Source organism: Sinohyriopsis cumingii, chromosome 4 (assembly GCF_028554795.1).
Source record: "Sinohyriopsis cumingii isolate HCF-2022 chromosome 4, ASM2855479v2, whole genome shotgun sequence".
Classification (NCBI taxonomy): domain Eukaryota; kingdom Metazoa; phylum Mollusca; class Bivalvia; order Unionida; family Unionidae; genus Sinohyriopsis; species Sinohyriopsis cumingii.
Window position 1 is genome coordinate 70715722 of NC_142964.1, and position 24784 is coordinate 70740505.

A 24784-nucleotide genomic window follows, 5' to 3' on the forward strand; every position below is an offset into this window, starting at 1 on the left:
ATTAAAATAGTCATCCTAGTAGTATTATTGGATGTATGACTGATACCATTTTTATTTAGTAGCTGTTGAAAACCTTTTGTCATAATGATCATCCATCCTGAGGGAGTACTGACAAGAGTTTTTAAAAAGTCATTATGGCAGCCATATTGGATGTATGACAGGCACCATTTCCATTTAGCTAAGCATCATAAGTCTGATGGTGAAAACCCCATACAGATACAGCCATCCATTTGGAGAGGAGATAAGTATACTTTCAACATGTAACTTTACATTCAGGAGAAGCAATAACAAGTTTTTTAAGATGGCTCTTGTGGCAGCCATATTGGATGTCAGGTCAGCACCATTTTCATGTGAGACCAACTGGACACCAAAATAAGTCATTCTGTGAAAATACATCAACATGACTTTCAGTTCAGGTAGAGTTGTGACAAGATTTTTGAGATGGCTGTCTTGGTAGCCATATTGGACAACAGATTGGCACTATTTTTACTTAGGACCAGCTAGACATGATAAAAAAAAACCATGCTTATACAACCATCTAACCAAGAGGGCTAGTGATAATACAGTTTTCAAGATGGCTGCTATGGTGGCCATAATGGACATCAGATTGGCACCATTTTCATTTAGTACCAACTTGACATCATTCGAAATCTTTTAGTGAGAACCCCATGCTGATATGACCATCCATTCTTGAAAAGTAGCAATAGCAAGAGTTACAAATGGCTGCCATGGCAGCCATATTGAACATCGGATTGGCACTTTTTTCATTAGGATAAACTAGACATCATAAGAAGTCTTTTAGGGAAAATACCATGCTGATATGAGCAACCAATCAGGAGAGGTAGTGACAACAATATTTTCAAGATGGCTGCTGTGGTGGCCATACTGGATGTCAGATCAGCACCAATTTCATTTAGGACCAACTAAGGATCATAAGAAGTTTTTCAGTGAAAACCTCATGTTCATATGACCATCCATTCAAAGGAGTAGCAATAACAAGATTTTCAAGATGGCCACTTTGGTTGTCATATAGGATGGTTTAGCAGCACATTCTCATTTAGAGCGAACTTTATCACAGGATGAATGAGTGTGCAAAGCTTCAAGGCAATCCTTCAAAAGGTTTAGGAGGAGTAGTGATAACAAAACTTGTGCTAATGGATGGACAGATGACAAACATGAGACAATAGATGACAGATGAGTCTGACGTACAACAGACCATACCAAAAGCTCTTCTGTCTATGACTAGTAGAGATATAAAAAAAACGTGGGACTAGTTGTGTTCTCAAAGTTGCAAGCTGTATGGAAATACAGACACAAGGATTCTTATATACCACGTCTCTATAAAAGTCACACTTCTTGATGCAGCCATCAATTGGTTACAAAATATAGGCCTGTACGTGTTAACATTTTCAAAGCAATATTGGCTCTGATGTCACTAGTGATAAAGATCAGCAACTATGAGAAAAGTTTTAATATGGATTAAATTTTAGTTTATCCTTGATAATCTAATATAATGAGCCTGTTTAAACAATTACAATAACACAACTGGTGAATAACGAAATTAGCTTTTGAACATCATGTAATGAATCATTCCCATCATGCTGTCAACATAATCATTACATATGAAACATATATTAGAGTAACAAGATTGGCTGGTTTGAGTGGCACTGCATCTGACATTTGGCTTTGAAGAATAATTTTATTAAAAAAATTCATATCATATACTATCTGACAAGTCAAATGTAAGAATATGCAAAATTAACCCTCAATATCAACTGTCTACAGGAATATCTTGATGATTCTGATTAATAATAATGTAAATTATGTTTCATGCAATGTCAAAATTGTCTTTTTATTTTAAAAAATCTGTAATGAAAAAAATTAATCAACAATCAAATCATATGCTTTTGTATCCTGCTTTAGTACCCCACCAAAAACCACAAAGAACAAGAGCTATTTCTAAATCTTTTCATTATACTCAAAAATTAAAAATAAAAAAAAATAACATGTAATACCTCTAGACTTGGTTTTGAGGATGATATCAATCTGCGACTTGGCATAGTGGTTCGTCGCAATGATCTCCGTCTCCGACTACCAGGACTCTCAGGACGAACCCCAGTTGTGTTTTTCTTCCCCCCCTTCAGCATTGCTTCTAACTTCTCTTTCTTCCTACTGATGTCTTCTCTCTGCTGCCTGGGGACAAAATAATAGATCCTTGCATTTCAATCAAGAATTAATTTCTTAAGTGTATCAGTAAACATATGAAAACACAATGTATATGATTATTATTCTAACATAACCAGCCACCTTAAAATTACACACCCCATCCTCAACATGTTCTCATAATGCTGATTTCTGGAATATACTTTTCTGATATGTCAATTAACTATGCTTAGCTTCAATTTATCAAACAATAGTCAATAGGAAGGCTATCTGTGTAGGTCTTGTGTTAGTAGTTGATCATGTGACATAATGTGGGACATATGAGAAATATTCCTACAACTTAGACTAAACTATAGGAAATAAATCATAATTTGAAACCAAAATATCTCAGAAAGTTCTTTTTGGATTTTGTTTAAATTTTGCAGATGACTTCCTTATTATTTATTTGAAAAGTCCATACAATTCTACATTTCTCGTTCCATTACGCAATTTAGTGAGAGCTGTCCTTGAGGCAATAACAATTTTTTGGGAAAGCTCCGTAGATATCAACATTTTTACAAACACCATGTACAGTGTTCTCTCTTTCACAAAGCAATAATTCCTCTGAGAAAATGTGTCCTCATAAGAGACATGACCTCCCATAAGGGGTACAACAGGGTAAAATGCAATGCTGTTCCTGTTGGGGTTTTTAACATAATGTTCATATTTAAATTTTGGCATAGCAGTATCTCATAAAATAGGGATGGCGGATGGCTGAAGAAATTTTACTCAGTGATGTATTTGTCTGCATTTTCATATGTCTCCACACCACTACAACATTTATATGCAGCACAAATTTGTCACAAGATTTTATTACACAAGCTGTTTGTCATAACATCCTTACCTGCTTTAAGTGGTACAGACCTCAATACTGTAAAGTCTTGCTTAAAGATTCTTGGAAAGCTATACAACCACTATTACAATTTACTACGGAGTGTGTATGTGTGTGTGATTTGGATTTTTAACATAGCTTGAACAATTTTTCAGTCATATTGCTATGATGTCTACAGTGTGGCAGTTTATGAAGTCTAGCACTGGGGCATCATGCTGCAGACATGTAGCATCATGTCCCACCCAGTCACATTATCCTGAAAACAGGCCGACCAGTCCTAGCACTTACCTCTTAATGCTGAGTGCCTAACGATGCAGCTGTTAGTACCATTTTTATAAGTGGATGCTTCAACCACTAGGCTACCAGAGAGGTCAATTACTACTCATAATATTGATGATGATGATGATGATTGAGATGATGAAATTACATTTTTTAAATACATTTTAACAACAGAGACTGTATATTTTGTCCATTAGAGCTTGCAGTAGTAAAGATCATCTCTTCAAACATGTACATTTTTCTTATGAAACCATAGAATTTTATTCCATTTTGATACTCAAGATGCTTAAATATGACCTGAATTAGGGACAATTTATCATTAGAAGCCAGATTTTAAATAATCTTATGGGTGGTTTCTTATTATAGGAGCCAGTGAACAAGTTTTCCTATCAATTTTAAAATACTGATGTCAGAAATAGAGGATATTTTCTTTTAAAACATTAATACCAGATATATTTCATCAAATGGTACCAAAAAAATCCCATGATATTTCAATGAGTTGCAAAACCACAACTTAAAATATATTGTTTTCTGCATATTCTATCTGGTATTTACAGAAGAAAAGAAAATATTCTTTATGTCATATACAAGAACTGTTCTGGAATAAAATCTAAGAAGCTTAAACTAACTCTACACACAACACCACCACCCACATTTTTGGCAAATTCATATCATTTTCATAGGCTGATCATACAAAAATCATCAGCTTAAGAGATGGTAGACTTGGGATACCTTAATTTGCTGTAATAAATTACAATTTTGACATTTTGTACACATAAGGCAAGTCCAGTTCAGCAAATACATTACATAACTTTTTAAATTCATGCTAAGGTAGTAAAGGGAAATAACTTGATAGTGACATGAATGATACAGCTGAATTTCTTCTATGAATTTCTTCTGCAAAAAAAGATTTTCCATGTCATAAAGGTAAATAGTTTTGTTCTAGCTCACAAAGTGCACATTTTCTGGCTCTAAGCATAAATTATTTTGTCACACACAGTACAACGTCGTACAGAATGATGGGAACTCTTGTACTTTCATATGTAAAAATATAAGAATATATTTATTACATGTGAAAATATAGGAATGAAAAAATATGAAAACAATTTCTCCAATAATTTTCTATATTTCACACTTAAGTATATAATACTTTTTGTGTCTTTTTTATTCATTTAATGCAGACCAAGTAAAAAAAAAGTCTCATCTGGATTGCCTACCTAGCCATTTCACTCCTGGCTTTGAATGCAGCAGTTTCCTGGAACAATGTACCACTACTGTGGAAGTATTTATCATATTTCTCATAGCCAGCAATGGGATAGATTCTGCGGAAGTTGCCCATGTGATTGTTCTCATACTTTTCAAGTGACTCTACATACTGTTGCTGGGCCATCTCAAGCTCCTCTCTGCAAAAGTCATGCTCTAATCAATAACAGAATCTTCGTTATATATGTACAACCACTTCATTAGAAAATTACTTGTATTTCATAATTTCACATAGTGAATTAAGAAAAGTGATACACTAGTGAGCAGTCCAATCTAGACATTCTCTAGGGAGACTGCACTCCAGTCTTATAGGTCTGAGATCATTTTGGGGGTAGGAATACAGAAAAGTGTTTATTAAAATGCATTAGAAAAATTATAACTAAAATATAAGCTAGAATTCTGTCTACAATTTTTACAAAACATACCAACCTTTGACTTTTTATAATGAGCATTCACATGAAAACCTTGGAAACATGGATCCTATTACCCTGAATGACTTCTGACCTTTGAAACTTAAGCATGGTCAAAATGGCAGTCAAAGTGTTGATGGATATATTGTTAGTCACAAAATGACTATCTTAGCCATGCACACTCTTGGCAGGAATTACATCAAATGTTGTCAGGGATTACTGATGTATATTGTTTGCACTAAACTGAGGATGAGACCTTTTAGGCTGTATAGAAGAGGAATCATATGATACAACAGCATGTTGTCCAACGAAAGTGCATGTCACTCTTCACACTTATCAAGTTTGGGTTTGTGGATTTAGCACCATTTTTTAGCACATGAAAGGCTATACATGGCAACCAGTATATTTGGTGGAGGAAGAACATGGGAAGACACAAGAACCGCCAATACAAAATAAGCTACTGCTAAGCTTTCTCACATACACAAGCTGGCTGAGTCAAGACTCAAACCCATGCAGATAGTGGTGAGATGTGAGTAATCTACAAAGGTGATTGCCTTAAACCATTTGGCCACCTAGGGCCTGACAAATATTTTAAAATGTGCTTCAATCTGTTAATCACTTTTCTTTTGGTAACTCTAAAAAGTGAAGTTAATGTGAAGATTTGGTGCTGCTATTTCTTGTTAAGTCTAATTATGTTTAATAAAATGCACGGAAGTTGAGGTATTATACATACATACATACATACATACATACATACATATGTACACACATAGATACATAAATACTTATGTACATACATACATACATACCTATGTACACACAGATACATGCATGCATACATACATACATATATACACACATACATACATACATACATACATACATACATACATATGTATGTATGTCCATGTGTACAAACACACACATACACACACATACCTCCTATACACAAATATCTATTCAATGGAGGAACATTTTTAATTTTTTAATTCATATGATAAAAAACAAATAACACCTTTACGAAGAGTGGATTAATTCAGCCATTAAAAATTTAAAAATGAATTTAAAGCATGGATTGTCTTCTTATCTCAACCTGGTTTCTTTTTTGTTGCCTTTTCCAAGAAGTCTGTCCTTTATTCTTCGTCTCTCTTCCTCTATGCATTTTCGCCTGTCACAAGCACCAAAGTTGACTAAATGAAGAGTGTCATAGATCAAAGCACTCTTGATTTCTCTGTCCAAATCTGAATCTGTGGTAAAACTGGGAGAGTGATTCACCTGAAAATAGATGCAAAATGTCCTGGATAACAGCTGATAAATCTCACCTGCAAACTTATCTCACCTAGAAGATAAAATTTCACCTGGAAGGTGCAGTTGGACTCATCTAATAAGCAGGTATAAGTGTTAAATGGATAGTAGAATTCAAGCACTAAACAATAATACAATAATGACAAACCAACTTAGAAGACAAATGGCTGAAGAAAAAAAAAGATGAATTCTGATCAATAGCCAGTGACATAAGTGATGCAATACTGACTGCATTTCAGTGAAAGCTTACAATGAGTGATATGTACTATACATGTAGCCACCAAGTGGTGAGGAGGGTAACTATGTAATTACAATGGTATCATGGAAGAGTTTCTTCCTATAGATGCTATATTTATTTTTTATATTATATACAGATAGAAAAGACAAAATTCTTTCATCTTTCTAGGAGGGCTGGGTTCACGAGGTAGTGGAGTTTAATTCCCAATGTAATTGTCATCTCTTAATGTATTTTATGGACAAACAGAATTCAGATAGTATCCACAACCACAACATTATTATATCACGGACTGTGTTTTACTAAGGTGCTATACAGTGACAGACCACTATTCTTGTGTGAAATATCCATCTGATATAGTTAACAATAGCATGGAAATACTCCATCACCTTTCCATTGATTTGAACAACAGTAAGATTACATTAATGTATTTACCAATGTTAAAAACCCACCTACAGATGACACAGACCCAAAATGATGCCACATACTGTTCTGGCAGATCATGACCTACTGTATATACTCACTTATAAAATGAGTCCAACTGCAAACTGCACAGACCCAGATCTGCCATTGCAACATGCATCTGCAGACCTGGGTCTGTTTAGTTTGTATGGAGTAATCAACAGAACAAACAACATAGACCTTTCCTGCAGGTGCATTATGCAATGGCAGATCAGGATCTTTTTGTTTGCAGTTTAACTCGACTTATAGGTGAGTATAGATGGTATGTCAATTATAAGTGGGATGAAAAGACTGATCTTCTGGCACATAATGTTATGAGTTTATAATACTCACAGCTGGGTGTGCATTATTATATACAAGAAACTAAAAGTGTGCTCATATTTCTTGAATGCTACTGCTCACAGTGCAAACTTCGAAGTCATATATGGACTTTAACTCCATAAAACATTAAAAATCAAACTTGATCTCAAAACCCTCACACCAAATTTGATTTGAATTCCTAAAGTCATTCCAATTTATTAAAAAGAAATTTAAAGTCGAAGTTCTAAGCCAAACAGGTATCACAACTCCACACAAATCTGCCTGAAAATGGTGAAAATTGAACTTGATATAGGTCTTTTATCACATAAAACTGAGTTCAAAAATCTAATTTGATTTCAATCCAATAAGTCTTTCAAACGTTCTTAAGCGGAAACAAAATTGAAGTGCTAAGTTCTTGGTCAAACTGGGACATAACTCCTTAAAATTTTGCTGGAAAATTATGAAAAATGAACTTGACATAGGTCTTCTTAATGAAAAACCAAACTAAATATTACTTTGATAATCTAAAATGTCTTACAAAATGTTCCTGAGAGGAAACAGAACTGAAAGACAAAGTTCTAAGTCAAACTGGGGCAGTAACTCCACTGAAGTTTGGCAAAAAAACCACTGAAAATCAAATTTGGCCTAGGTGTTTTTCTTATAAAGCCTATAACAAATTTGATTTCAACCCATTAAATTTTTCAAAAGTTCTTGAGTGGAAACAAAATTAACATCTATACTCACCTACAAGTTGAATCCAACTGCAAACAACAAAGATCCTGATCTGCCCTAACATAATGAGTCTGCAGATCAGGGTCTATGTTGTTTGTTCTTCTCATTACTCTTAACAAACTGCGTAGATCTAGATATGCCAGCACATTATGCAAGGGCAGATCTGGATCTGTGCAGTTTGCAGTTGGGCTTGACTTATCAGTGAGCATATACAGTAGTGACCGACATGATATGACTGACATGACATGATGTGAAAACTATATAACCCCTCTTTAGATATGGCTGGGCATAAATATGATACCTTTGTACTAATACAAATATAGCAAATACAAATGTTTTTACCTACCTCTAACACATGGGGTCTAAGCTTCCTGTCCATTATGATATCAAATCCTAGGATCTCGAAGCAAGCACTGCCTTTGACATGGTTAGGAAAACATGTACGGTAGTTGTGTTTGAGAACGGAATGTGCAGAAATGACTGTCTTGATAGCAACATCATCAATGTCTGACCACATTTTATCTACATCAAACCCTTTTTCTTGAAGATACCTGCATATTGTACTTATCTTCCTGAATAGATACAAAAAGATGACAAAAATGTACAAGTTCTTTAATATCCCATAAACATCAAAACTGTACCATAATACCCAAAAGCATAAATTGCAAAAATAACAATGACAATTTATCAATAAATAAATAATGTATCATATATACTAACATGTTAGTCTAGTCCAACTGCAAAAAACATTGACCCTGATCTGCCAGTACATAATGTGCTGGCAGATCAGGGTCAATGTTGATTGTTCTGCCAATTAGTTGTAACAAATTGCATAGACCCAGATCTGCTGGTGCATGTGATGGCAGATCTGGATCTGTGCACTTTGCAGCTGGACTGAACTTATAAGCAGCTATATATGGTATTTACTGGTAAACATAACTGGAGTTAAAAGCCTTGCAAAGAGATCTGTCATGACAGTTGACCTTGCAGAGAGATGTCATGACAGCTGACCTTGCAAAGAGATGTCATGACAGTTGACCTTGAAAAGAGATGTCATGACAGTTGACCTTGCAAATAGATCTGTCATGACAGTTGATTCATACAGGTCTAAACAGGATTCAAACCTGTTATACACTGGTTGTGAGAGTAAGCTAACAACTATGTCATGATGTGGAAGAAGGAAATATTATTGCAAAATACTACTCAAAAAGATGCATCAACAAAGAAAGCTACTGTAAACTAGAACCAAAGTTTGGAAAGTGTAGATGGAATAGGAATAATGATAAGAAACAAATGTCTGAAAATACAAATGTCATTCAAATGAGAAAATTTGGTTACAATGACCAAGTTTGCATATAGTTGAGCTACACTTGTTATGATGCATTGAAACATAAATTTTCATGAGTGTAGATGAAATATGGTCCAAGATACTGTGGGTGTAACAGCTGAAAATACATGAGTCAATCAAGCAAGACATTTAGGCCATAGTGAACTTCTTTTGGTACTGGTGACTTACTTTCTATCTAATGCATCCACATACCAATTGTAATATGTGTTAAACGGGTTGTAAGATATTATGCATGTAACAAATGATTAGCTAAAAGATTGTAAGAAGTCAAGCAAGGAAATTAGATTTAACTGAAATAGGTTAGATAACACTCAGTTACTCACCTTTACTTGCATCCACACATCATTTTTCATGTGTGTTGGTGAAATAATTTCCAACATATTAAAGGTGTATAGAACAGATAGCTAAAAATATAAAAGCCACTCAAACATGGAAAATAGTCACAATGACCTCATTTTTATATGGTTGAGTTACTCTCCTTGAGATGCATCCACATACTAATTTTCATGAGTGTAGATGAAATATAGTCTAAGATACTGACAGCATCATCAAAATATGGCTAAAATTACAAATCACTCATGTGTGAACACAGTAACCTATTTTTTTAAACTACATATTGATTTTCATGTGTAATTGAAACAGAGTCCAAGGCATTAAGGGCATAAGGAACAATGAACACATTATGTTTCTTATTTAAAATTTTTTTATATGTATTACAATCATGTTGTATGACCATACCTAAATAAATATACTTTTTACAAATTTTGAATATACTGCAAAATTATTTTGATATGCTATTAACAGAGGATCTCAAATGGGTAGTGATTTAATACTGAATTTATGAAACAAGTTTAATAATTTAGAGGATATCAAATGGGTAGTGGTTTAATACTGAATTTATGAAACAAGTTTAATAATTTAAAGGATCTCAAATGGGTAGTGATTTAATACTGAATTTATGAAACAAGTTTAATGATGTAGAGGATCTCAAATGGGTAGTGATTTAATACTGAATCTATGAAACTGCTTTTATGATCCCAAGGAAGCAAACTGTGAAAATATTTCAATAAGTTTCACAAATTCAGTATGAAATCATTACCCATTTGAGATTCTGTTTATTACACAGCTTATATTTAGAGTGGAAAGGAAGAGAAAGAAGAACATATATTTTTCTGGCATTTTATTCTGGCTCTGAGGCTGTACCTTTCAATTTTTTGTTGAAACAATTCTTGTTGACTTAAAGCAGTATTTAACAATTTGATAACAAATAACATGTACAAGTATAATTTTTAACAAATAACAATTAAAAGTGCAACTGTCACAGACAGGATAATTTTTAAAGACTGAACTGCTGCTGAAAATTTCTGGATCCTGGATCTTGTTACATCATTCACTTGGACAGACCAGCTTGAGTAGATTTAGCATCATAAACATGGATTTGTATGTGGCTGTTTGGAACATTTCCCCAAAAATGTGTGTTGATTCCACCAAGGACAGTTACTACATATGCAATATTGAATTTGGCAGAAGATATAGCATTCCAGTTGGTGGATATTTCTCTGAAGAGAATATAAATGGATGCAAAAACTGTTGCTGAGAATTGAGGAGATTTGCTTGTACTGATTTGCATTCATCTGGCTGTAGTTATTAACTGACTGAGTTTTTGTGAACAAATATCTGCAATTTTTGATTCGGAGGAATGCACATAATTCAATTTCTGGATTAAATGTTCTTGAGTGCTCTGGCTTGATAACTTGTTGTCAGACAGGAGAATAGTATTTATTGACATTCTCTTCATAAGAAAGGTGAGTTTATTTATGCAGGCTTTCAGGTGTTGCATCACCTAGGCAGCAAAATTTCCATAAAATTTCAATTTCTTCATCAGCTGGATCTGCTTTTCTAGGCAAACTGCCCTTTCTTCAAGCTTTAGCTGCCTTTGTTCACCTGGCATAATTCAGCAAATTCAAGTCATGAGTGCAAACTGATTATCACATTTATAAAATTGCCTTTCACAGCTCAACAAAAACCACAAACTGAATTTGGCTCATAAGTTTCATCCAGTGCCCCGTTTTACACTAATAAAGAACTTGCACAGGAGATGGTATAGTTCACTGGCAGAATTTGATCCACGTTTTCATTTATCTCAGGTTCTTTGAAGAAGCCCTAAGCAACTTTATATGATACAAGATTTTACTTAAAGTATTCTTGTTGGACGACTTAGCAATAATTTCATCTCTGTCTGAATCATGGACTGGTGTAAATCTTGAACTAGGCTTGCCTGCTTTTAATTTGTTCACTTTCCAGACAATGGATGGTTCTGTATTCAGTGTGTGCTGTTTTGGCTCAGCTTTAGGTGTGGTTAGAGAAACCATTATGTGACTCAGATCTGCTGGAATCCCTGCTTCTGTGCTGTTGTCATAAGACCTCACTTGATTGGAGAAAACCAACTGTTCTCTGCAATGTGTTTCAATAACCATAGCATTTTTATTGCCTATGTCCACTCTGGATGTGCTGGGTCCAATTTTTGGCAGCATATAGTTGTATAATAAAGTAGTTTCAGTAGATGGGCCAATGAATATTTCACAAATACAGTCAATCAATAATGTGAATGCTACTAAAAAAATGTATGGGCTTATCTGTACCAATCAGATTCACAAAAAGTGATATGTTAATATGCTGATATATATATATATATATATAATAACAAGCCACAAGCACTGTATGTAAAGAATGCCACAACATGATTTTACTGAATAAAATCAGTTCGTTCATCTTGCAGATAAAATTTCAAATGAAATTCATGAATCTCATTTAACAGTTTCAAACCTTTGCTTACAAATACTTGCTAAATATAAAAATTACTGAATTGCTTCATAAATTTCATTGGAAATGAGTACTCATTCAAGATCCTCTAAATACTAAACTTATCTTGTATTGAAGTTGTATACAGGTGTTTGCTATACTACTGTGCTATTACAGGGCTGACTTTACAGTTTTATTTTTCATCTAAGATATGTGAAATGTACAATGTTGGACAAAATTGAACTGACTAACCTTTTGCTCCCTGCCTCATCATCTCTGATAAAATCTTCACTGTTCTTATTAATGGCATAGTTGGTTAGGTGCATGAATACATTATCCTGAAACAAAAGGAAAGGAGGAAATGAACATATGATTTATTGCCTACTTTCAATCAATTCTTATGACTTTGAAATTGAAAATAAGGTAAAATCTACATGCACAGCAGGGCTACACTGAGAGATTTATTTCATTGGTAAAAAAGCTTTCAAAAATACAATCACTTATTGATTACTGTGTTTCAAAACTGTGTTTCGAGCAATCAGTAATTTGAAATAGATTATTTAATTCTGATGGAACATTTTTCAAGTGCAAAATACTGATTTAAGTTGTGTCAAATTCTTGAATCTTTCTGACCCAAGCTTTCATCTAGCTGGCACATATTTCTATGTCATATTTTAAGGCTTGAAAACCTTGGAAAACACATAAACGAGTGAGTTTTGTTACACATGCCTTAAATTCATTTTTACAAGAAATCAAGCAGTGGGTAGCTATCATCGATGTCATTTAATTCATGTTTTTTATATAAAAAAACACATTTAATTGATAAATCAAATATCATCAATAATTTTCATCAGAAAGAGGTTCGCAAAAGTGACAATCTAATCAGTCTATATTTATCAAAACAGACTATATCAAATGTACTTTAAGTTCTATATCATTTCTTGGTCAAGTATTACTTAGTGGTGAAGAAAGATATATATGTATTTGTATTCTTCAATCATCCAATTGATCATAGGTCATTGTACATGTATGATTTTATGACACTGGTTGTGATGAAACATCAGATTTGCATATGCTTCATGAATGCATTCAGCAAATTCCTTTCTGAATATATGAGGTAAACTCTGTGTGTGTGTGTGACTTAGATTTTTAACATAGCTTTAACAATTTTCCAGTCATATCACTATGATGTCTGCAGTATGGCAGTTTAAAGTGATGTCTAGCACTGGGGCATCATGTTGCAGACATGTAAAATGATGTCCCACCCAGTCACATGATCCTGACACCAGGCCAACCAGTCCTAACACTAATCTCTTAATGCAGAGTGCCAAAAGAGGCAGCTGTTAGTACAAATTTTGTAAGCCTTTGGTATGTGGTAAACAATTTAGGTACTCAACAAATGATTATATGAATAATGATGCAACACATTACAGTTTCCTGTATGGAAATGTGTATTGGAATACTTAAAACTGACATTAAACCCCTGCATGCAAATGTGTACTGGAACATTTGAAACTTACTTTAAAACCTTGCATGCAAATATATACTGGAATACTTGAGACAGGCTATAAGTCCTTAAGTTCAAGTTCTTCTTGAATTCTAATTATGACAAACAATTATGCACAACAAAAATGTACCCAATTCCTATATACAATGCACCTAAAATCAGTACAATTCTTATAGACATTGCATCTAAAATAGCAAGTGCTAACTTACAGTATTGTTACTGGTTGGCTCTGAATACTTTGCAGTAGCAAATCTGGCAAGTCCATCCTTGAAGACAAATATCCTCAAGGGGTCACAAGATGTCACTAATACATATACTCTCAGGTCAAACTTGAAACCGTCTATAAGAAAAGGCTGAAAAGATGAAAGAAGAAAGTTATCTATGATGGTTAAGATCATCATAGTGTGCTTTAACATGATGATGTATGTCTACAAAATGCTGATAAGTTATTATACAGTCTTACTGTGTTTTAACATGTTGATGTATGTCTACAAAATGCTGATAAGTTATTATACAGTCTTACTGTGTTTTAACATGTTGATGTATGTCTACAAAAATGCTGATAAGAGTTTTTATACAGTCTTACTGTGTTTTAACATGTTGATGTATGTCTACAAAATGCTGATAAGAGTTTTTATACAGTCTTACTGTGTTTTAACATGTTGATGTATGTCTACAAAAATGCTGATAAGAGTTTTTATACAGTCTTACTGTGTTTTAACATGTTGATGTATGTCTACAAAAATGCTGATAAGTTTTTATACAGTCTTAGTGTTTTAACATGTTGATGTATGTCTACAAAAATGCTGACAAGTTTTTATACAGTCTTACTGTGTTTTAACATGTTGATGTATGTCTACAAAAATGCTGATAAGAGTTTTTATACAGTCTTACTGTGTTTTAACATGTTAATGTATGTCTACAAAAATGCTGATAAGAGTTTTTATACAGTCTTACTGTGTTTTAACATGTTGATGTATGTCTACAAAAATGCTGATAAGAGTTTTTATAGTCTTACTGTGTTTTAACATGTTGATGTATGTCTACAAAAATGCTGATAAGACTTTTTATACAGTCTTACTGTGTTTTAACATGTTGATGTATGTCTACAAAATGCTGATAAGTTATTATACAGTCTTACTGTGTTTTAACATGTTGATGTATGTCTACAAAATGCAGATAAGTTATTATACAGTCTTACTGTGTTTTAACATGTTGATGTATGTCTACAAAAATGCTGATAAGAGTTTTTATACAGTCTTACTGTGTTTTAACATGTTGATGTATGTCTACAAAATGCTGATAAGAGTTTTTATACAGTCTTACTGTGTTTTAACATGTTGATGTATGTCTACAAAAATGCTGATAAGAGTTTTTATACAGTCTTACTGTGTTTTAACATGTTGATGTATGTCTACAAAAATGCTGATAAGTTTTTATACAGTCTTAGTGTTTCAACATGTTGATGTATGTCTACAAAAATGCTGACAAGTTTTTATACAGTCTTACTGTGTTTTAACATGTTGATGTATGTCTACAAAAATGCTGATAAGAGTTTTTATACAGTCTTACTGTGTTTTAACATGTTGATGTATGTCTACAAAATGCTGATAAGTTTTTATACAGTCTTGCTGTGTTTTAACATGTTGATGTATGTCTACAAAAATGCTAATAAGTTATTATACAGTCTTACTGTGTTTTAACATGTTGATGTATGTCTACAAAAATGCTGATAAGAGTTTTTATAGTCTTACTGTGTTTTAACATGTTGATGTATGTCTACAAAAATGCTGATAAGTTTTTATACAGTATTACTGTATTTTAACATGTTGATGTATGTCTACAAATATGCTGACAAGTTTTTATACAGTCTTACTGTGTTTTAACATGTTGATGTATGTCTACAAAAATGCTGATAAGAGTTTTTATACAGTCTTACTGTGTTTTAACATGCTGATGTATGTCTACAAAAATGATGATAAGAGTTTTTATACAGTCTTACTGTGTTTTAACATGTTGATGTATGTCTACAAAATGCTGATAAGTTTTTATACAGTCTTACTGTGTTTTAACATGTTGATGTATGTCTACAAAAATGCTGATAAGAGTTTTTATACAGTCTTACTGTGTTTTAACATGTTGATGTATGTCTACAAAAATGCTGATAAGAGTTTTTATACAGTCTTACTGTGTTTTAACATGTTGATGTATGTCTACAAAATGCTGATAAGTTTTTATACAGTCTTACTGTGTTTTAACATGTTGATGTATGTCTACAAAAATGCTGATAAGTTTTTATAGTCTTACTGTGTTTTAACATGTTGATGTATGTCTACAAAAATACTGATAAGAGTTTTTATAGTCTTACTGTGTTTTAACATGTTGATGTATGTCTACAAAAATGCTGATAAGAGTTTTTATACAGTCTTACTGTGTTTTAACATGTTGATGTATGTCTACAAAATGCTGATAAGTTTTTATACAGTCTTACTGTGTTTTAACATGTTGATGTATGTCTACAAAAATGCTGATAAGTTATTATAGTCTTACTGTGTTTTAACATGTTGATGTATGTCTACAAAAATGCTGATAAGATTTTTTAATCTTACTGTGTTTTAACATGTTGATGTATGTCTACAAAAATGCTGATAAGTTTTTATATTCTTACTGTGTTTTAACATGTTGATGTATGTCTACAAAAATGTTGATGAGAGTTTCATACTGTCATTCTGTGTTTTAACATGTTTTTGTATGTCTACAAAAATGGTGATAAGAGTTTTATACAGTCTTACTGTGTTTTAACATGTTGATGTATGTCTACAAAAATGCTGATGAGAGTTTCATACTGTCATTCTGGGTTTTAACATGTTTTTGTATGTCTACAAAAATGGTGATAAGAGTTTATAGTGTTACTAAAGAAAGAGTTTAACTGACTTAATTTGCAGATAAAAACTACTTTTTTCTTCAATACAAGAGAAGGTTGATTCCAGTGTGCATGCATTTTATATAAACAATTTAAAATTGTCATTGTTTATGATAGATCATTGATTTTTTCAAGACGCTGGATTAATTTGGAATCAATATAATTAAATTAATAAAATCTAGCAGACTGTACATAATGGTGCATTTAGATTTAGATTCGAATTGTAATTTACATGCATTCTATGTAAACATGACAAAAATAGTTTCAAATAAAGTGATCTGCTAATGAAGCCAACAATATTAACCAAGCATTTGAAAATTCACTTTTACACTGTAGCAATATTAGCATACACCTATTAAAAATCTATACCTTGGTGTTATAAACAGTAAAGCTTCAATTTTCTAAATTATCCCAGAGAAATGCAATTTACCTATTGTCAAGATAGATACACCAACTCACTAACAGTGCAGTTTGTGTAAAATTAACATTTCTTTTGAAATTACTAAAGACAAAGAAGCAGTTATTGGGCTTAAAATAAACACTAGAGAAATAAAAAGAAGTTATAACAATTTTAAATCTTAAATGATAATCATTGTGAACTGTTTCTGTCACTAACAATTCTAATTCAAGGTCAAAAACAAACTTAACTGTCCACCTATAACAATATACCAGTCTGAATTTAAAAATAACAAACAATAAAAAGAGGAACAAGTGGGCCTGAGTCTTCTCACCTGGCTAACCTCTGCCTAATAGGCAAATGCAAGAGCAGTTGGCCATGAATTCTGGGTCACTAGGATGCTTTCTGTAATTTTTTCCAATGCTGTTAACTGCATATGTTATGAAAACAATTGTTTGAAAGCTTCTTGATACATTTTTTGATCTTCATCCACAATAAATGATGTTATCAGCATCATCTGTTTAACACTGAGAGGCTAGTAAACTGGCCATATCTGATGGTGGATTGGCATCATTTATATAAAAATTCAAAGCCTTTCATGCCATAGTGCTTTCTTCTACTTTTAGAAAAGGCAGCAATATTTGATGGCAAAGTGGCATCATTTGTATATACTTGAAAGCCCATCATGCAAAAATGGTTTCTGTCATATGTCTGAACCCATGACCTCCCACATCCGAGGTGGATGCTCTAACCACTTAGGCCATCGGAGTGGTCCTTTTGACTTGCAGTAATACAGCTATATTTGATAGTAGATCATCTTCTTTTGTATAAATATGACTGCCCTTGGTGGGTAATTTTTATAAAAATTTTGTCAAATTCTATTGAGTAGTTTTTCAGAGGTTTTTAGTTATAGCAGTCATATTTGATAGATCAGCATCATTTTGTATAAATTTGTAACATTCCTTCATGTCATGATGCTGTCCGTTAAATTTGGTATAATTCTGCTGAGCAGTGTTTGAGAAGTTCTCTCAAGTTATTTTCTAGTTTTATTAATGGTAGCCATATTTGATAGTGGATAGGCAATGCAAGTGAATGGACCTTATAGATCAAGGTTGAAATTAAGGTTCTCAATGTAGCAAAGGGGACAGACCACACTTTATTCTATCTTGAAGCTTCTTGACCTTTGTGCAGCCATTTTGCAAATTCACTAACCATTGAAAAGTGAGGAAGTAGCAGCAAATATGGTCTGGTCATTGCTCCCGACAGTTTCTCTAAACAAGAAAGAATCTTAGTGTCATTTGAACACTTTAGTTTTTGGCACATGTCAAGGGGAAGACAGCAGTAGAATTCATTTACAGACATGTCAAATGACCAAGTCTCCTCCTCCTTAACTGCACGGGACAATATTGTTGAGGGATCTGGAGAACTTTGAAGTGAAGAGCATAAACTTTGAAGGGTAGAGTATACCCTATAATCCAGAATTTCAGTAAATTCTTGAGAATTTACTAGAATCAACAAGGCATCATCTTCCTGTTCCAAAGCTTGGTGGGAAACTGGAGAAATGTAGCCTGAATGATTCCTCTGTGGAAAAAAGCCCGGAAATAGGAACATATCTATTCTGCATTTCAGCACAGGAAGCAACAGAATTATTGTCCTCAATGGGTCTCATGTCAGGAGAGTTAGAATTCTTCTCATCTCTCTTTGGTGTCTTAGAGGGAGGGGGATTAACCCTCACCTCCCTTGACAATCTTTCCTACAGAACCTATCACTGGACCTCATCACTCATATATGCAGTTGGCCACATAAATAACATCTAAGGTAGAGGTTGTTCCCTCCCTGGAGGGGGGAAGTTCCATATCCCAAAAGGATGGAAATGGAACATGGGAAAAGAACAATTTCCAAGCCCAGAAACATGTCTAAATGCATGCCCTGTAACTTGGTGTGACAACTAGGTAATGCAGCAAAAGAAAGGTATTCAAATCTATCCCTATTGCTAGGCCAAGATTCCACATGTCTAGTGGACCTATATCCAGTATTTGGTCTGTCTGTACCTGGTGATAATTGGCTAGTCAATGACCTGTTACATCTGGTGACCTAGATTTGACAGAACTTCCCTCAGAACAAGGAAAGTTTGTACAATGGCTTAACTCTTCGTCTGACCTCGAATACCATGGAGATCTTGTCCCTCCCCTTAAGGGGAGATATCAAGAGTCACCAAATTTGGGCTCAATGTAACCCCCACCAGGGGCACTACTGGTTTTGCTTGTAGGATGGAACTACTGCCCTCCCACAGTTGAGAGGGTGCACACACACCCATCAAGTTGATTGCCCTTCGCGTCAGAAGACACACTATTATCATGTCCTGGGAAGGTGCCATCTCACATGTAGTAACACTATTTCTCTCCTGTAAGATGATATCCCTCCCTGTTTTAATAGGGGAGATGCAGTCAATTCCATCTTGTATGGGAAGGTGTTGCTCCTCACTCATTTGTTTAGGGGGAGCACTCATGATGCTTTTAGAGATATCTGTTACTACCTTACAGATAGTACCAGTATTTCTTACTATGTGAGATTTAATTGATCCAGAAGGGGAATAACATGCTTCCTTTCTCTTCAGATACATGTGATGGCTTTCAGCAAGGTCAAAGGTGTTATGTGACCATAGGCAACACATGGAACATCTGTCCATTCATGTACACTTTTGTACACAATAAACAAATTAAGTGAGTGTCCCATGGGCCTTTCTATATGCCCAATCTTGCTAACTGTTTTAGACATCTGAAAAATTAATGTTCTGACAAAATAACAGAGAAATGGTGATAATAATAACAAGGGAAGCATCAGCCTTATTGTTTATCTTTACTGCTTTTTTTTTTGTCAACAAGAAGGTCTGAGTTTATTCAGTTATTCTGTTTACGACTTATAACACCAGAATATCATTGTTGTGTTGGAGTAATGTTATAATAGAAAAACGATTCTAAAACACTTCAGGGGCCTAGAATCTCTTGATAAATAACTGTTATGACTTTCCATGTCATGATCACATTATTGCATTAATAAACAACAATCACAGTAATCTCTGGACCCCATTATTATAAAACTGTTGTAACTGGATAATTTTTAATAACCCAAATTAGTGAGTACTTATTATAAGCATAATGTCCCATGTTCGTTATGATATGAGGGAATGGGTAGGTGGCTCTTTGACCGAACAATGCAAGATGAAGATTATCAATGTTAACCATATCAAGTTTACAAATTTCATAAACATGTATAGAGGTTTATAGTTCGTTATAAGGAACTATTTAAGCCCTGGTTATTAACATGAAACCTGTAGACATTTTCTCTTCATAGTGTTTCAATGTGTTGACTCAATGGTCATCTAGAAAAGAATGAGGAGGCTCTTTAGGGCAAGGGCTGATGACGTAGATCAGACTGGGTCAATGCACATGTTCTAAGAAATTTCTAGAACACAGAGTTAGTGCATCTAGCATGGATGAGATTTTTCCATGCAGAAAGGTAAAAGCTTAATAATAGTGATATAAAAGCTATTACTGACTTTAAAAAAAGGATTTCTGATTAACAGGAAGTCAATTAGAAAGTAAATATTAGTTATAATAGTGACATTCTATCAAATTATTCAATAAAAACTTTGATGCATAAGTTTCAGAAAATAAAGAAGAAACTATAGTAACTGTTTAGTTACTCTTGCCTTACCTTACTCATATATACTTGACAGATCATGTGTTCATGAGGTTTGACTTCTTTGGGATTCCGAGTGACCCAGATCCCTCGACCCTGGCAGCCAGATTCTGGCTTCAGGATATAGGTTTTGTTTTTCTTCTGCCTGGTGTAGGCTTGAAAGTCCCCATAGCTGAAAGAGAGATAACTCCATCTAAACAAAACAATGCCTCTCTTCTTTGATGTTAATAAATTGTAACTGTTATGTTTTGAGAAAAAAAATGTGCTCATGTTCCTAACTTTATGAATAAAATTTGCTTTGAATTTGAATTATTCAGCCAAAGAAATATCCATTCCACAAGAGAACCCTCTGACAGGGAATAATTAAAAATTATACACTGCAGAAACCTTATATTGATGGATGGATAAACACATAGCATTCTCTTAAAAATTCTTATTACAGTTAGCTGGCACTGGTAAATGATTTACTTTACTTCACAGAGTCTCCAGTTATCAGTTGCAAAACTTGAATCTGTATTTCCTGCCAAATAATGATAAATGTAGATAATGACATACAGTGATTTTGTGGATCTGTTAACAAACTGTATAATTTTGTGGATCTGTTAACAAAGTATAATTATGCTCAGCCTTGAATGTGGAAATGGTGTACAGTGTTACCCTTGTGCATCTGTCCATGCATTGCATGATGCACTGTAGTTAAGTTTTTGCATTTAAGCCAGTTTCTCATGCTTCATGGTCATAAAACTTTGTGTGTGAATGACTCATGGTAAGTGCAACACTCTTCCAGTTTCTCATGCATTATTGACCTCAAGGGCATACAGCTTTGCTTGTGGATGCCTCTTGGTGAGTGCAACACATTTCCAAAACACAAGTATGAGGTCTACATTTCAGGCTTAAGTGACTCTGGTTAAAGTCTGGTATCTGAAACAGTTTCTTGTGCTGATTTCTCAGCTGGAATTTATGACTGATTTCAGTAAAATGTAAAAAAATTTTGTTAATTCCTCTAAATTTGTAACAGTCTATACCTGTTACATCCTACAGTAAGGTTTTGCAATGGTTGCTTGGTCATGACATAATAACATAATGATACATGTGTGGCAACACATACAACAATATGTAATATATAACTAACATGAGACAATACCTAAGATATACAAAGTCCCTTTTAAATAAACAAAATAACCAATGAGGAAAACCTGAGAAATTCTTTTTCTTTAAAAATCAAACCCTATGCAAAATATTAAATTTACAGCACAACCTCAGTGAAAACCCCATGCTGATATGAACACTCATTCAGGAGGAGTAGTGAAAGTTTGATTTCGGAAATGGCTACTCTTGTGCCCCTATAGAGCATCACCATTTTTATTTAGAACCAATTGCACATCATAAGAAGTCTTCTGGTGAAAACCCCATGTCCATATGACTTTATTTTCAGGAGGAATGGCATAACAAAACTTTCAAGATGGCCACTGTGGAAGCCAAATTAAACAACAATTATATTTAGGACAAACTATACATCATAAGAAGTCTTTTATTGAAAACCCCTTGCTGATATAACCATCTATTCAGAAGGAGTAGCGTTAACAAAATGTTCAAGATGGCCATTGTGGCAGCCATATTGGATGTACAAGTGGCATAATTTTCATTTAAGACCAATTAGACCAAGGGATGAATGTCTGTGTATAGTTTCATGGCAATAATCCAGATAGATTAGAAGAAGTAGCAGTAACAAACTTGGGCAGATGGATGACAGACAATGGACAAGAGACTATCCAATTAACTCTTCTGGTCTGTCACCAGTAAAGCTAATAAAACAGCATGCTGTCAGCTGATGGTCTCCCAATTATAGCTTGCTGGGAAAAACTACATATTGATATACATTATATGTTTGCTTACAAGTTAAGTCAAACTGCAAACAACAGAGATCCTGATCTGTCATAGCGTAATGTGCCTGCAGATTGGGTCTATGTTCTGTATTCTACTGATTACTACTAACAAACTGCACAGACCCAGATCTCCTGGCACATTATGTGAAGGCAGATCTGAGTCTATGCAGTTTGCAGTTGGTCTCAACTTATAAGCAAGAATATACAGTATGCATGTTTAAGGCTTTGAAATTCAATATTTAGTGCTCATTTTTTTCTTTTAAAATGATAAATTGCTAAACAGCAATATTCTTGCTAACTTGTACATCATGAAACGAGTCCCAGATTAGTGACCTATAGATAGACTGCACTCAATACTGAGCTTCAGATTGTGTGATTATCAATGTTGTGTAGGATAGCTGGGCTAAATTTCTTCTTTTTACTTATAAACCAGTTCTTCATGGTTAGTGAAAAGACCTTGATATAAATTTGACATGATAATCTGGATTCCATGATTCTACCTGCAACAATGATGGCAGCCATTTATATTTTAGGGAAATCTCTGATGTCCTCTTATCTCTGATCAATGATTTACAATTCATCTAATATACTACCATGTGCCCTGATGTCAGACAAACTTCCAAAAAGCCTGTTTTACTAGAGGGGACAACATTCCCATTGGGTGATCCTATGAACTGACCATGCAAATGGCCAATGTTTATCAAGGGCATCCAATAGTGCTTGTTTGGAGATGTGGCAGGGGCATCCAAACACAGTTAGTCTGAAATGCAGTGGAGGCACTGCAACACTCATGACATGCGGCAGGAGCATTCAGATGTATATTTATCTGGGAAAGGGTTAATATGCCTACATATCAGGGTTTAAGCTATTAAGTTTACTTCTGACATGAAGTGATAAGCCAGCCCACTATGCAACGGCAGACTGGATCTGCAATGCTCATATTAGCTATACATTATAAATAAGTAAATACTGTATTATTTTGATTTAAGAGAGTTAATGACATTATATTAAGTACTGTAAGACTTCTCAGTTCATTTGTTTCCAAAATAAGACCTCTCCCTTAATACAAACCCATTTTGCCAGTCTTATTTACTTCAAGTGACAGTAAAAAAAATCCTGAAATCAGATCACATCCCAATTAAGGCTACTTTTCTCAGATTCATCTTTAACCTCAAATGGGAATTTTCACTATTAAAATTCTGAATGTTGTATACCTGAAGGAGTCAAAATGAACATTAAAGAGATTTTAATACTCAGTAGGAACTTACTCAGCAGGAAGGCACCAAGATTTAGGGAAGATATTATACTCCTTGGGAAAGAGTTTGAACATTCTGTTCATGTTCCTGGCCAGCAGGTCCTTTCGGCAGAGCTCGCTCATCCCTGGATAATGGTTGATTTTCTAAAGAACAAATGGAAATAAAGAAGTCGTTAATTAGAAACAGCTCAAAGAATATACCTACCTCTATAGGCATGATTAAATCAGTATCTTTAAGTAACTCTGAACAAACATGGAAAATTATCTCACAGTATGGCCAAGTTTCATGTGGAATGCAGATTCATCCCATGCTGCACAAATTTTTCAACTTTATGGCAATAGGTACAAAAGGTGCTGGAATTACTACCCAGACACGATTTTCAAGCAAAGATAAAACCATGGTAAGTAGTTCACAGTGACCAATTTAAGTCGTGTGGCACACACAGTTTTCATGCAAAGTTAAACTCTGGAAGGTAGTTCAGAGTAACCAAGTTAATTTGTGTGGCACACAAATAAGATGCACTCACAACTTGCAAGTCCACTGTCATAGAAGAAATGTCAGAGATCGGATACAATCTTGACATGGAGAAAAGGCAGAATTAGAGATGGTTGTGATGGGGGGTGTATCAAAAAGGGCAATGCTAATTACAATTTGCTCAGCAACATCTCAAACAGAGAAGCTTGTAGGGAACCAAAAGGACCATTATTGCTTGGAATGATGTTGTGGAATGGTGGAAATCCATTTCATCCAAGGTCCTATCAAATCTGTCATAAAGTGCTAGAAGTCAAATTAACTCAGTCTTATCAATATAATGCTACAGATCAAATCTGTCATAAAGTGCTAGAAATCAAATTAACACAAAGTCTTATCAACATAAAGTTATATACTAAATTTGGTTTAAATTAAAAAATCCTTAGTTATATTATGCTGCAGAAACCAAGCT

The 24784-nt window shown here is 34.0% G+C and overlaps 1 protein-coding gene across 6 annotated transcripts in view; it reads right to left on the reverse strand.

The window, feature by feature from the left end:
- Positions 1–24784, reverse strand: part of LOC149801422 (tubulin polyglutamylase ttll6-like) — a 156081-nt gene that overhangs the window by 76239 nt on the left and 55058 nt on the right. For all 6 annotated transcript variants that reach the window (XM_089955530.1, XM_089955528.1, XM_089955527.1 and 3 more), the window contains exons 6-13: positions 23854–23984; positions 20715–20871; positions 13887–14030; positions 12423–12508; positions 8367–8592; positions 6080–6261; positions 4531–4716; positions 2016–2193 (exon numbers count right to left, since the gene is read on the reverse strand). In XM_089955530.1, coding sequence (XP_089811656.1) covers positions 2016–2193; positions 4531–4716; positions 6080–6261; positions 8367–8592; positions 12423–12508; positions 13887–14030; positions 20715–20871; positions 23854–23984 — 1290 coding nt within the window. The remainder of the gene's footprint in view (positions 1–2015; positions 2194–4530; positions 4717–6079; positions 6262–8366; positions 8593–12422; positions 12509–13886; positions 14031–20714; positions 20872–23853; positions 23985–24784) is intronic.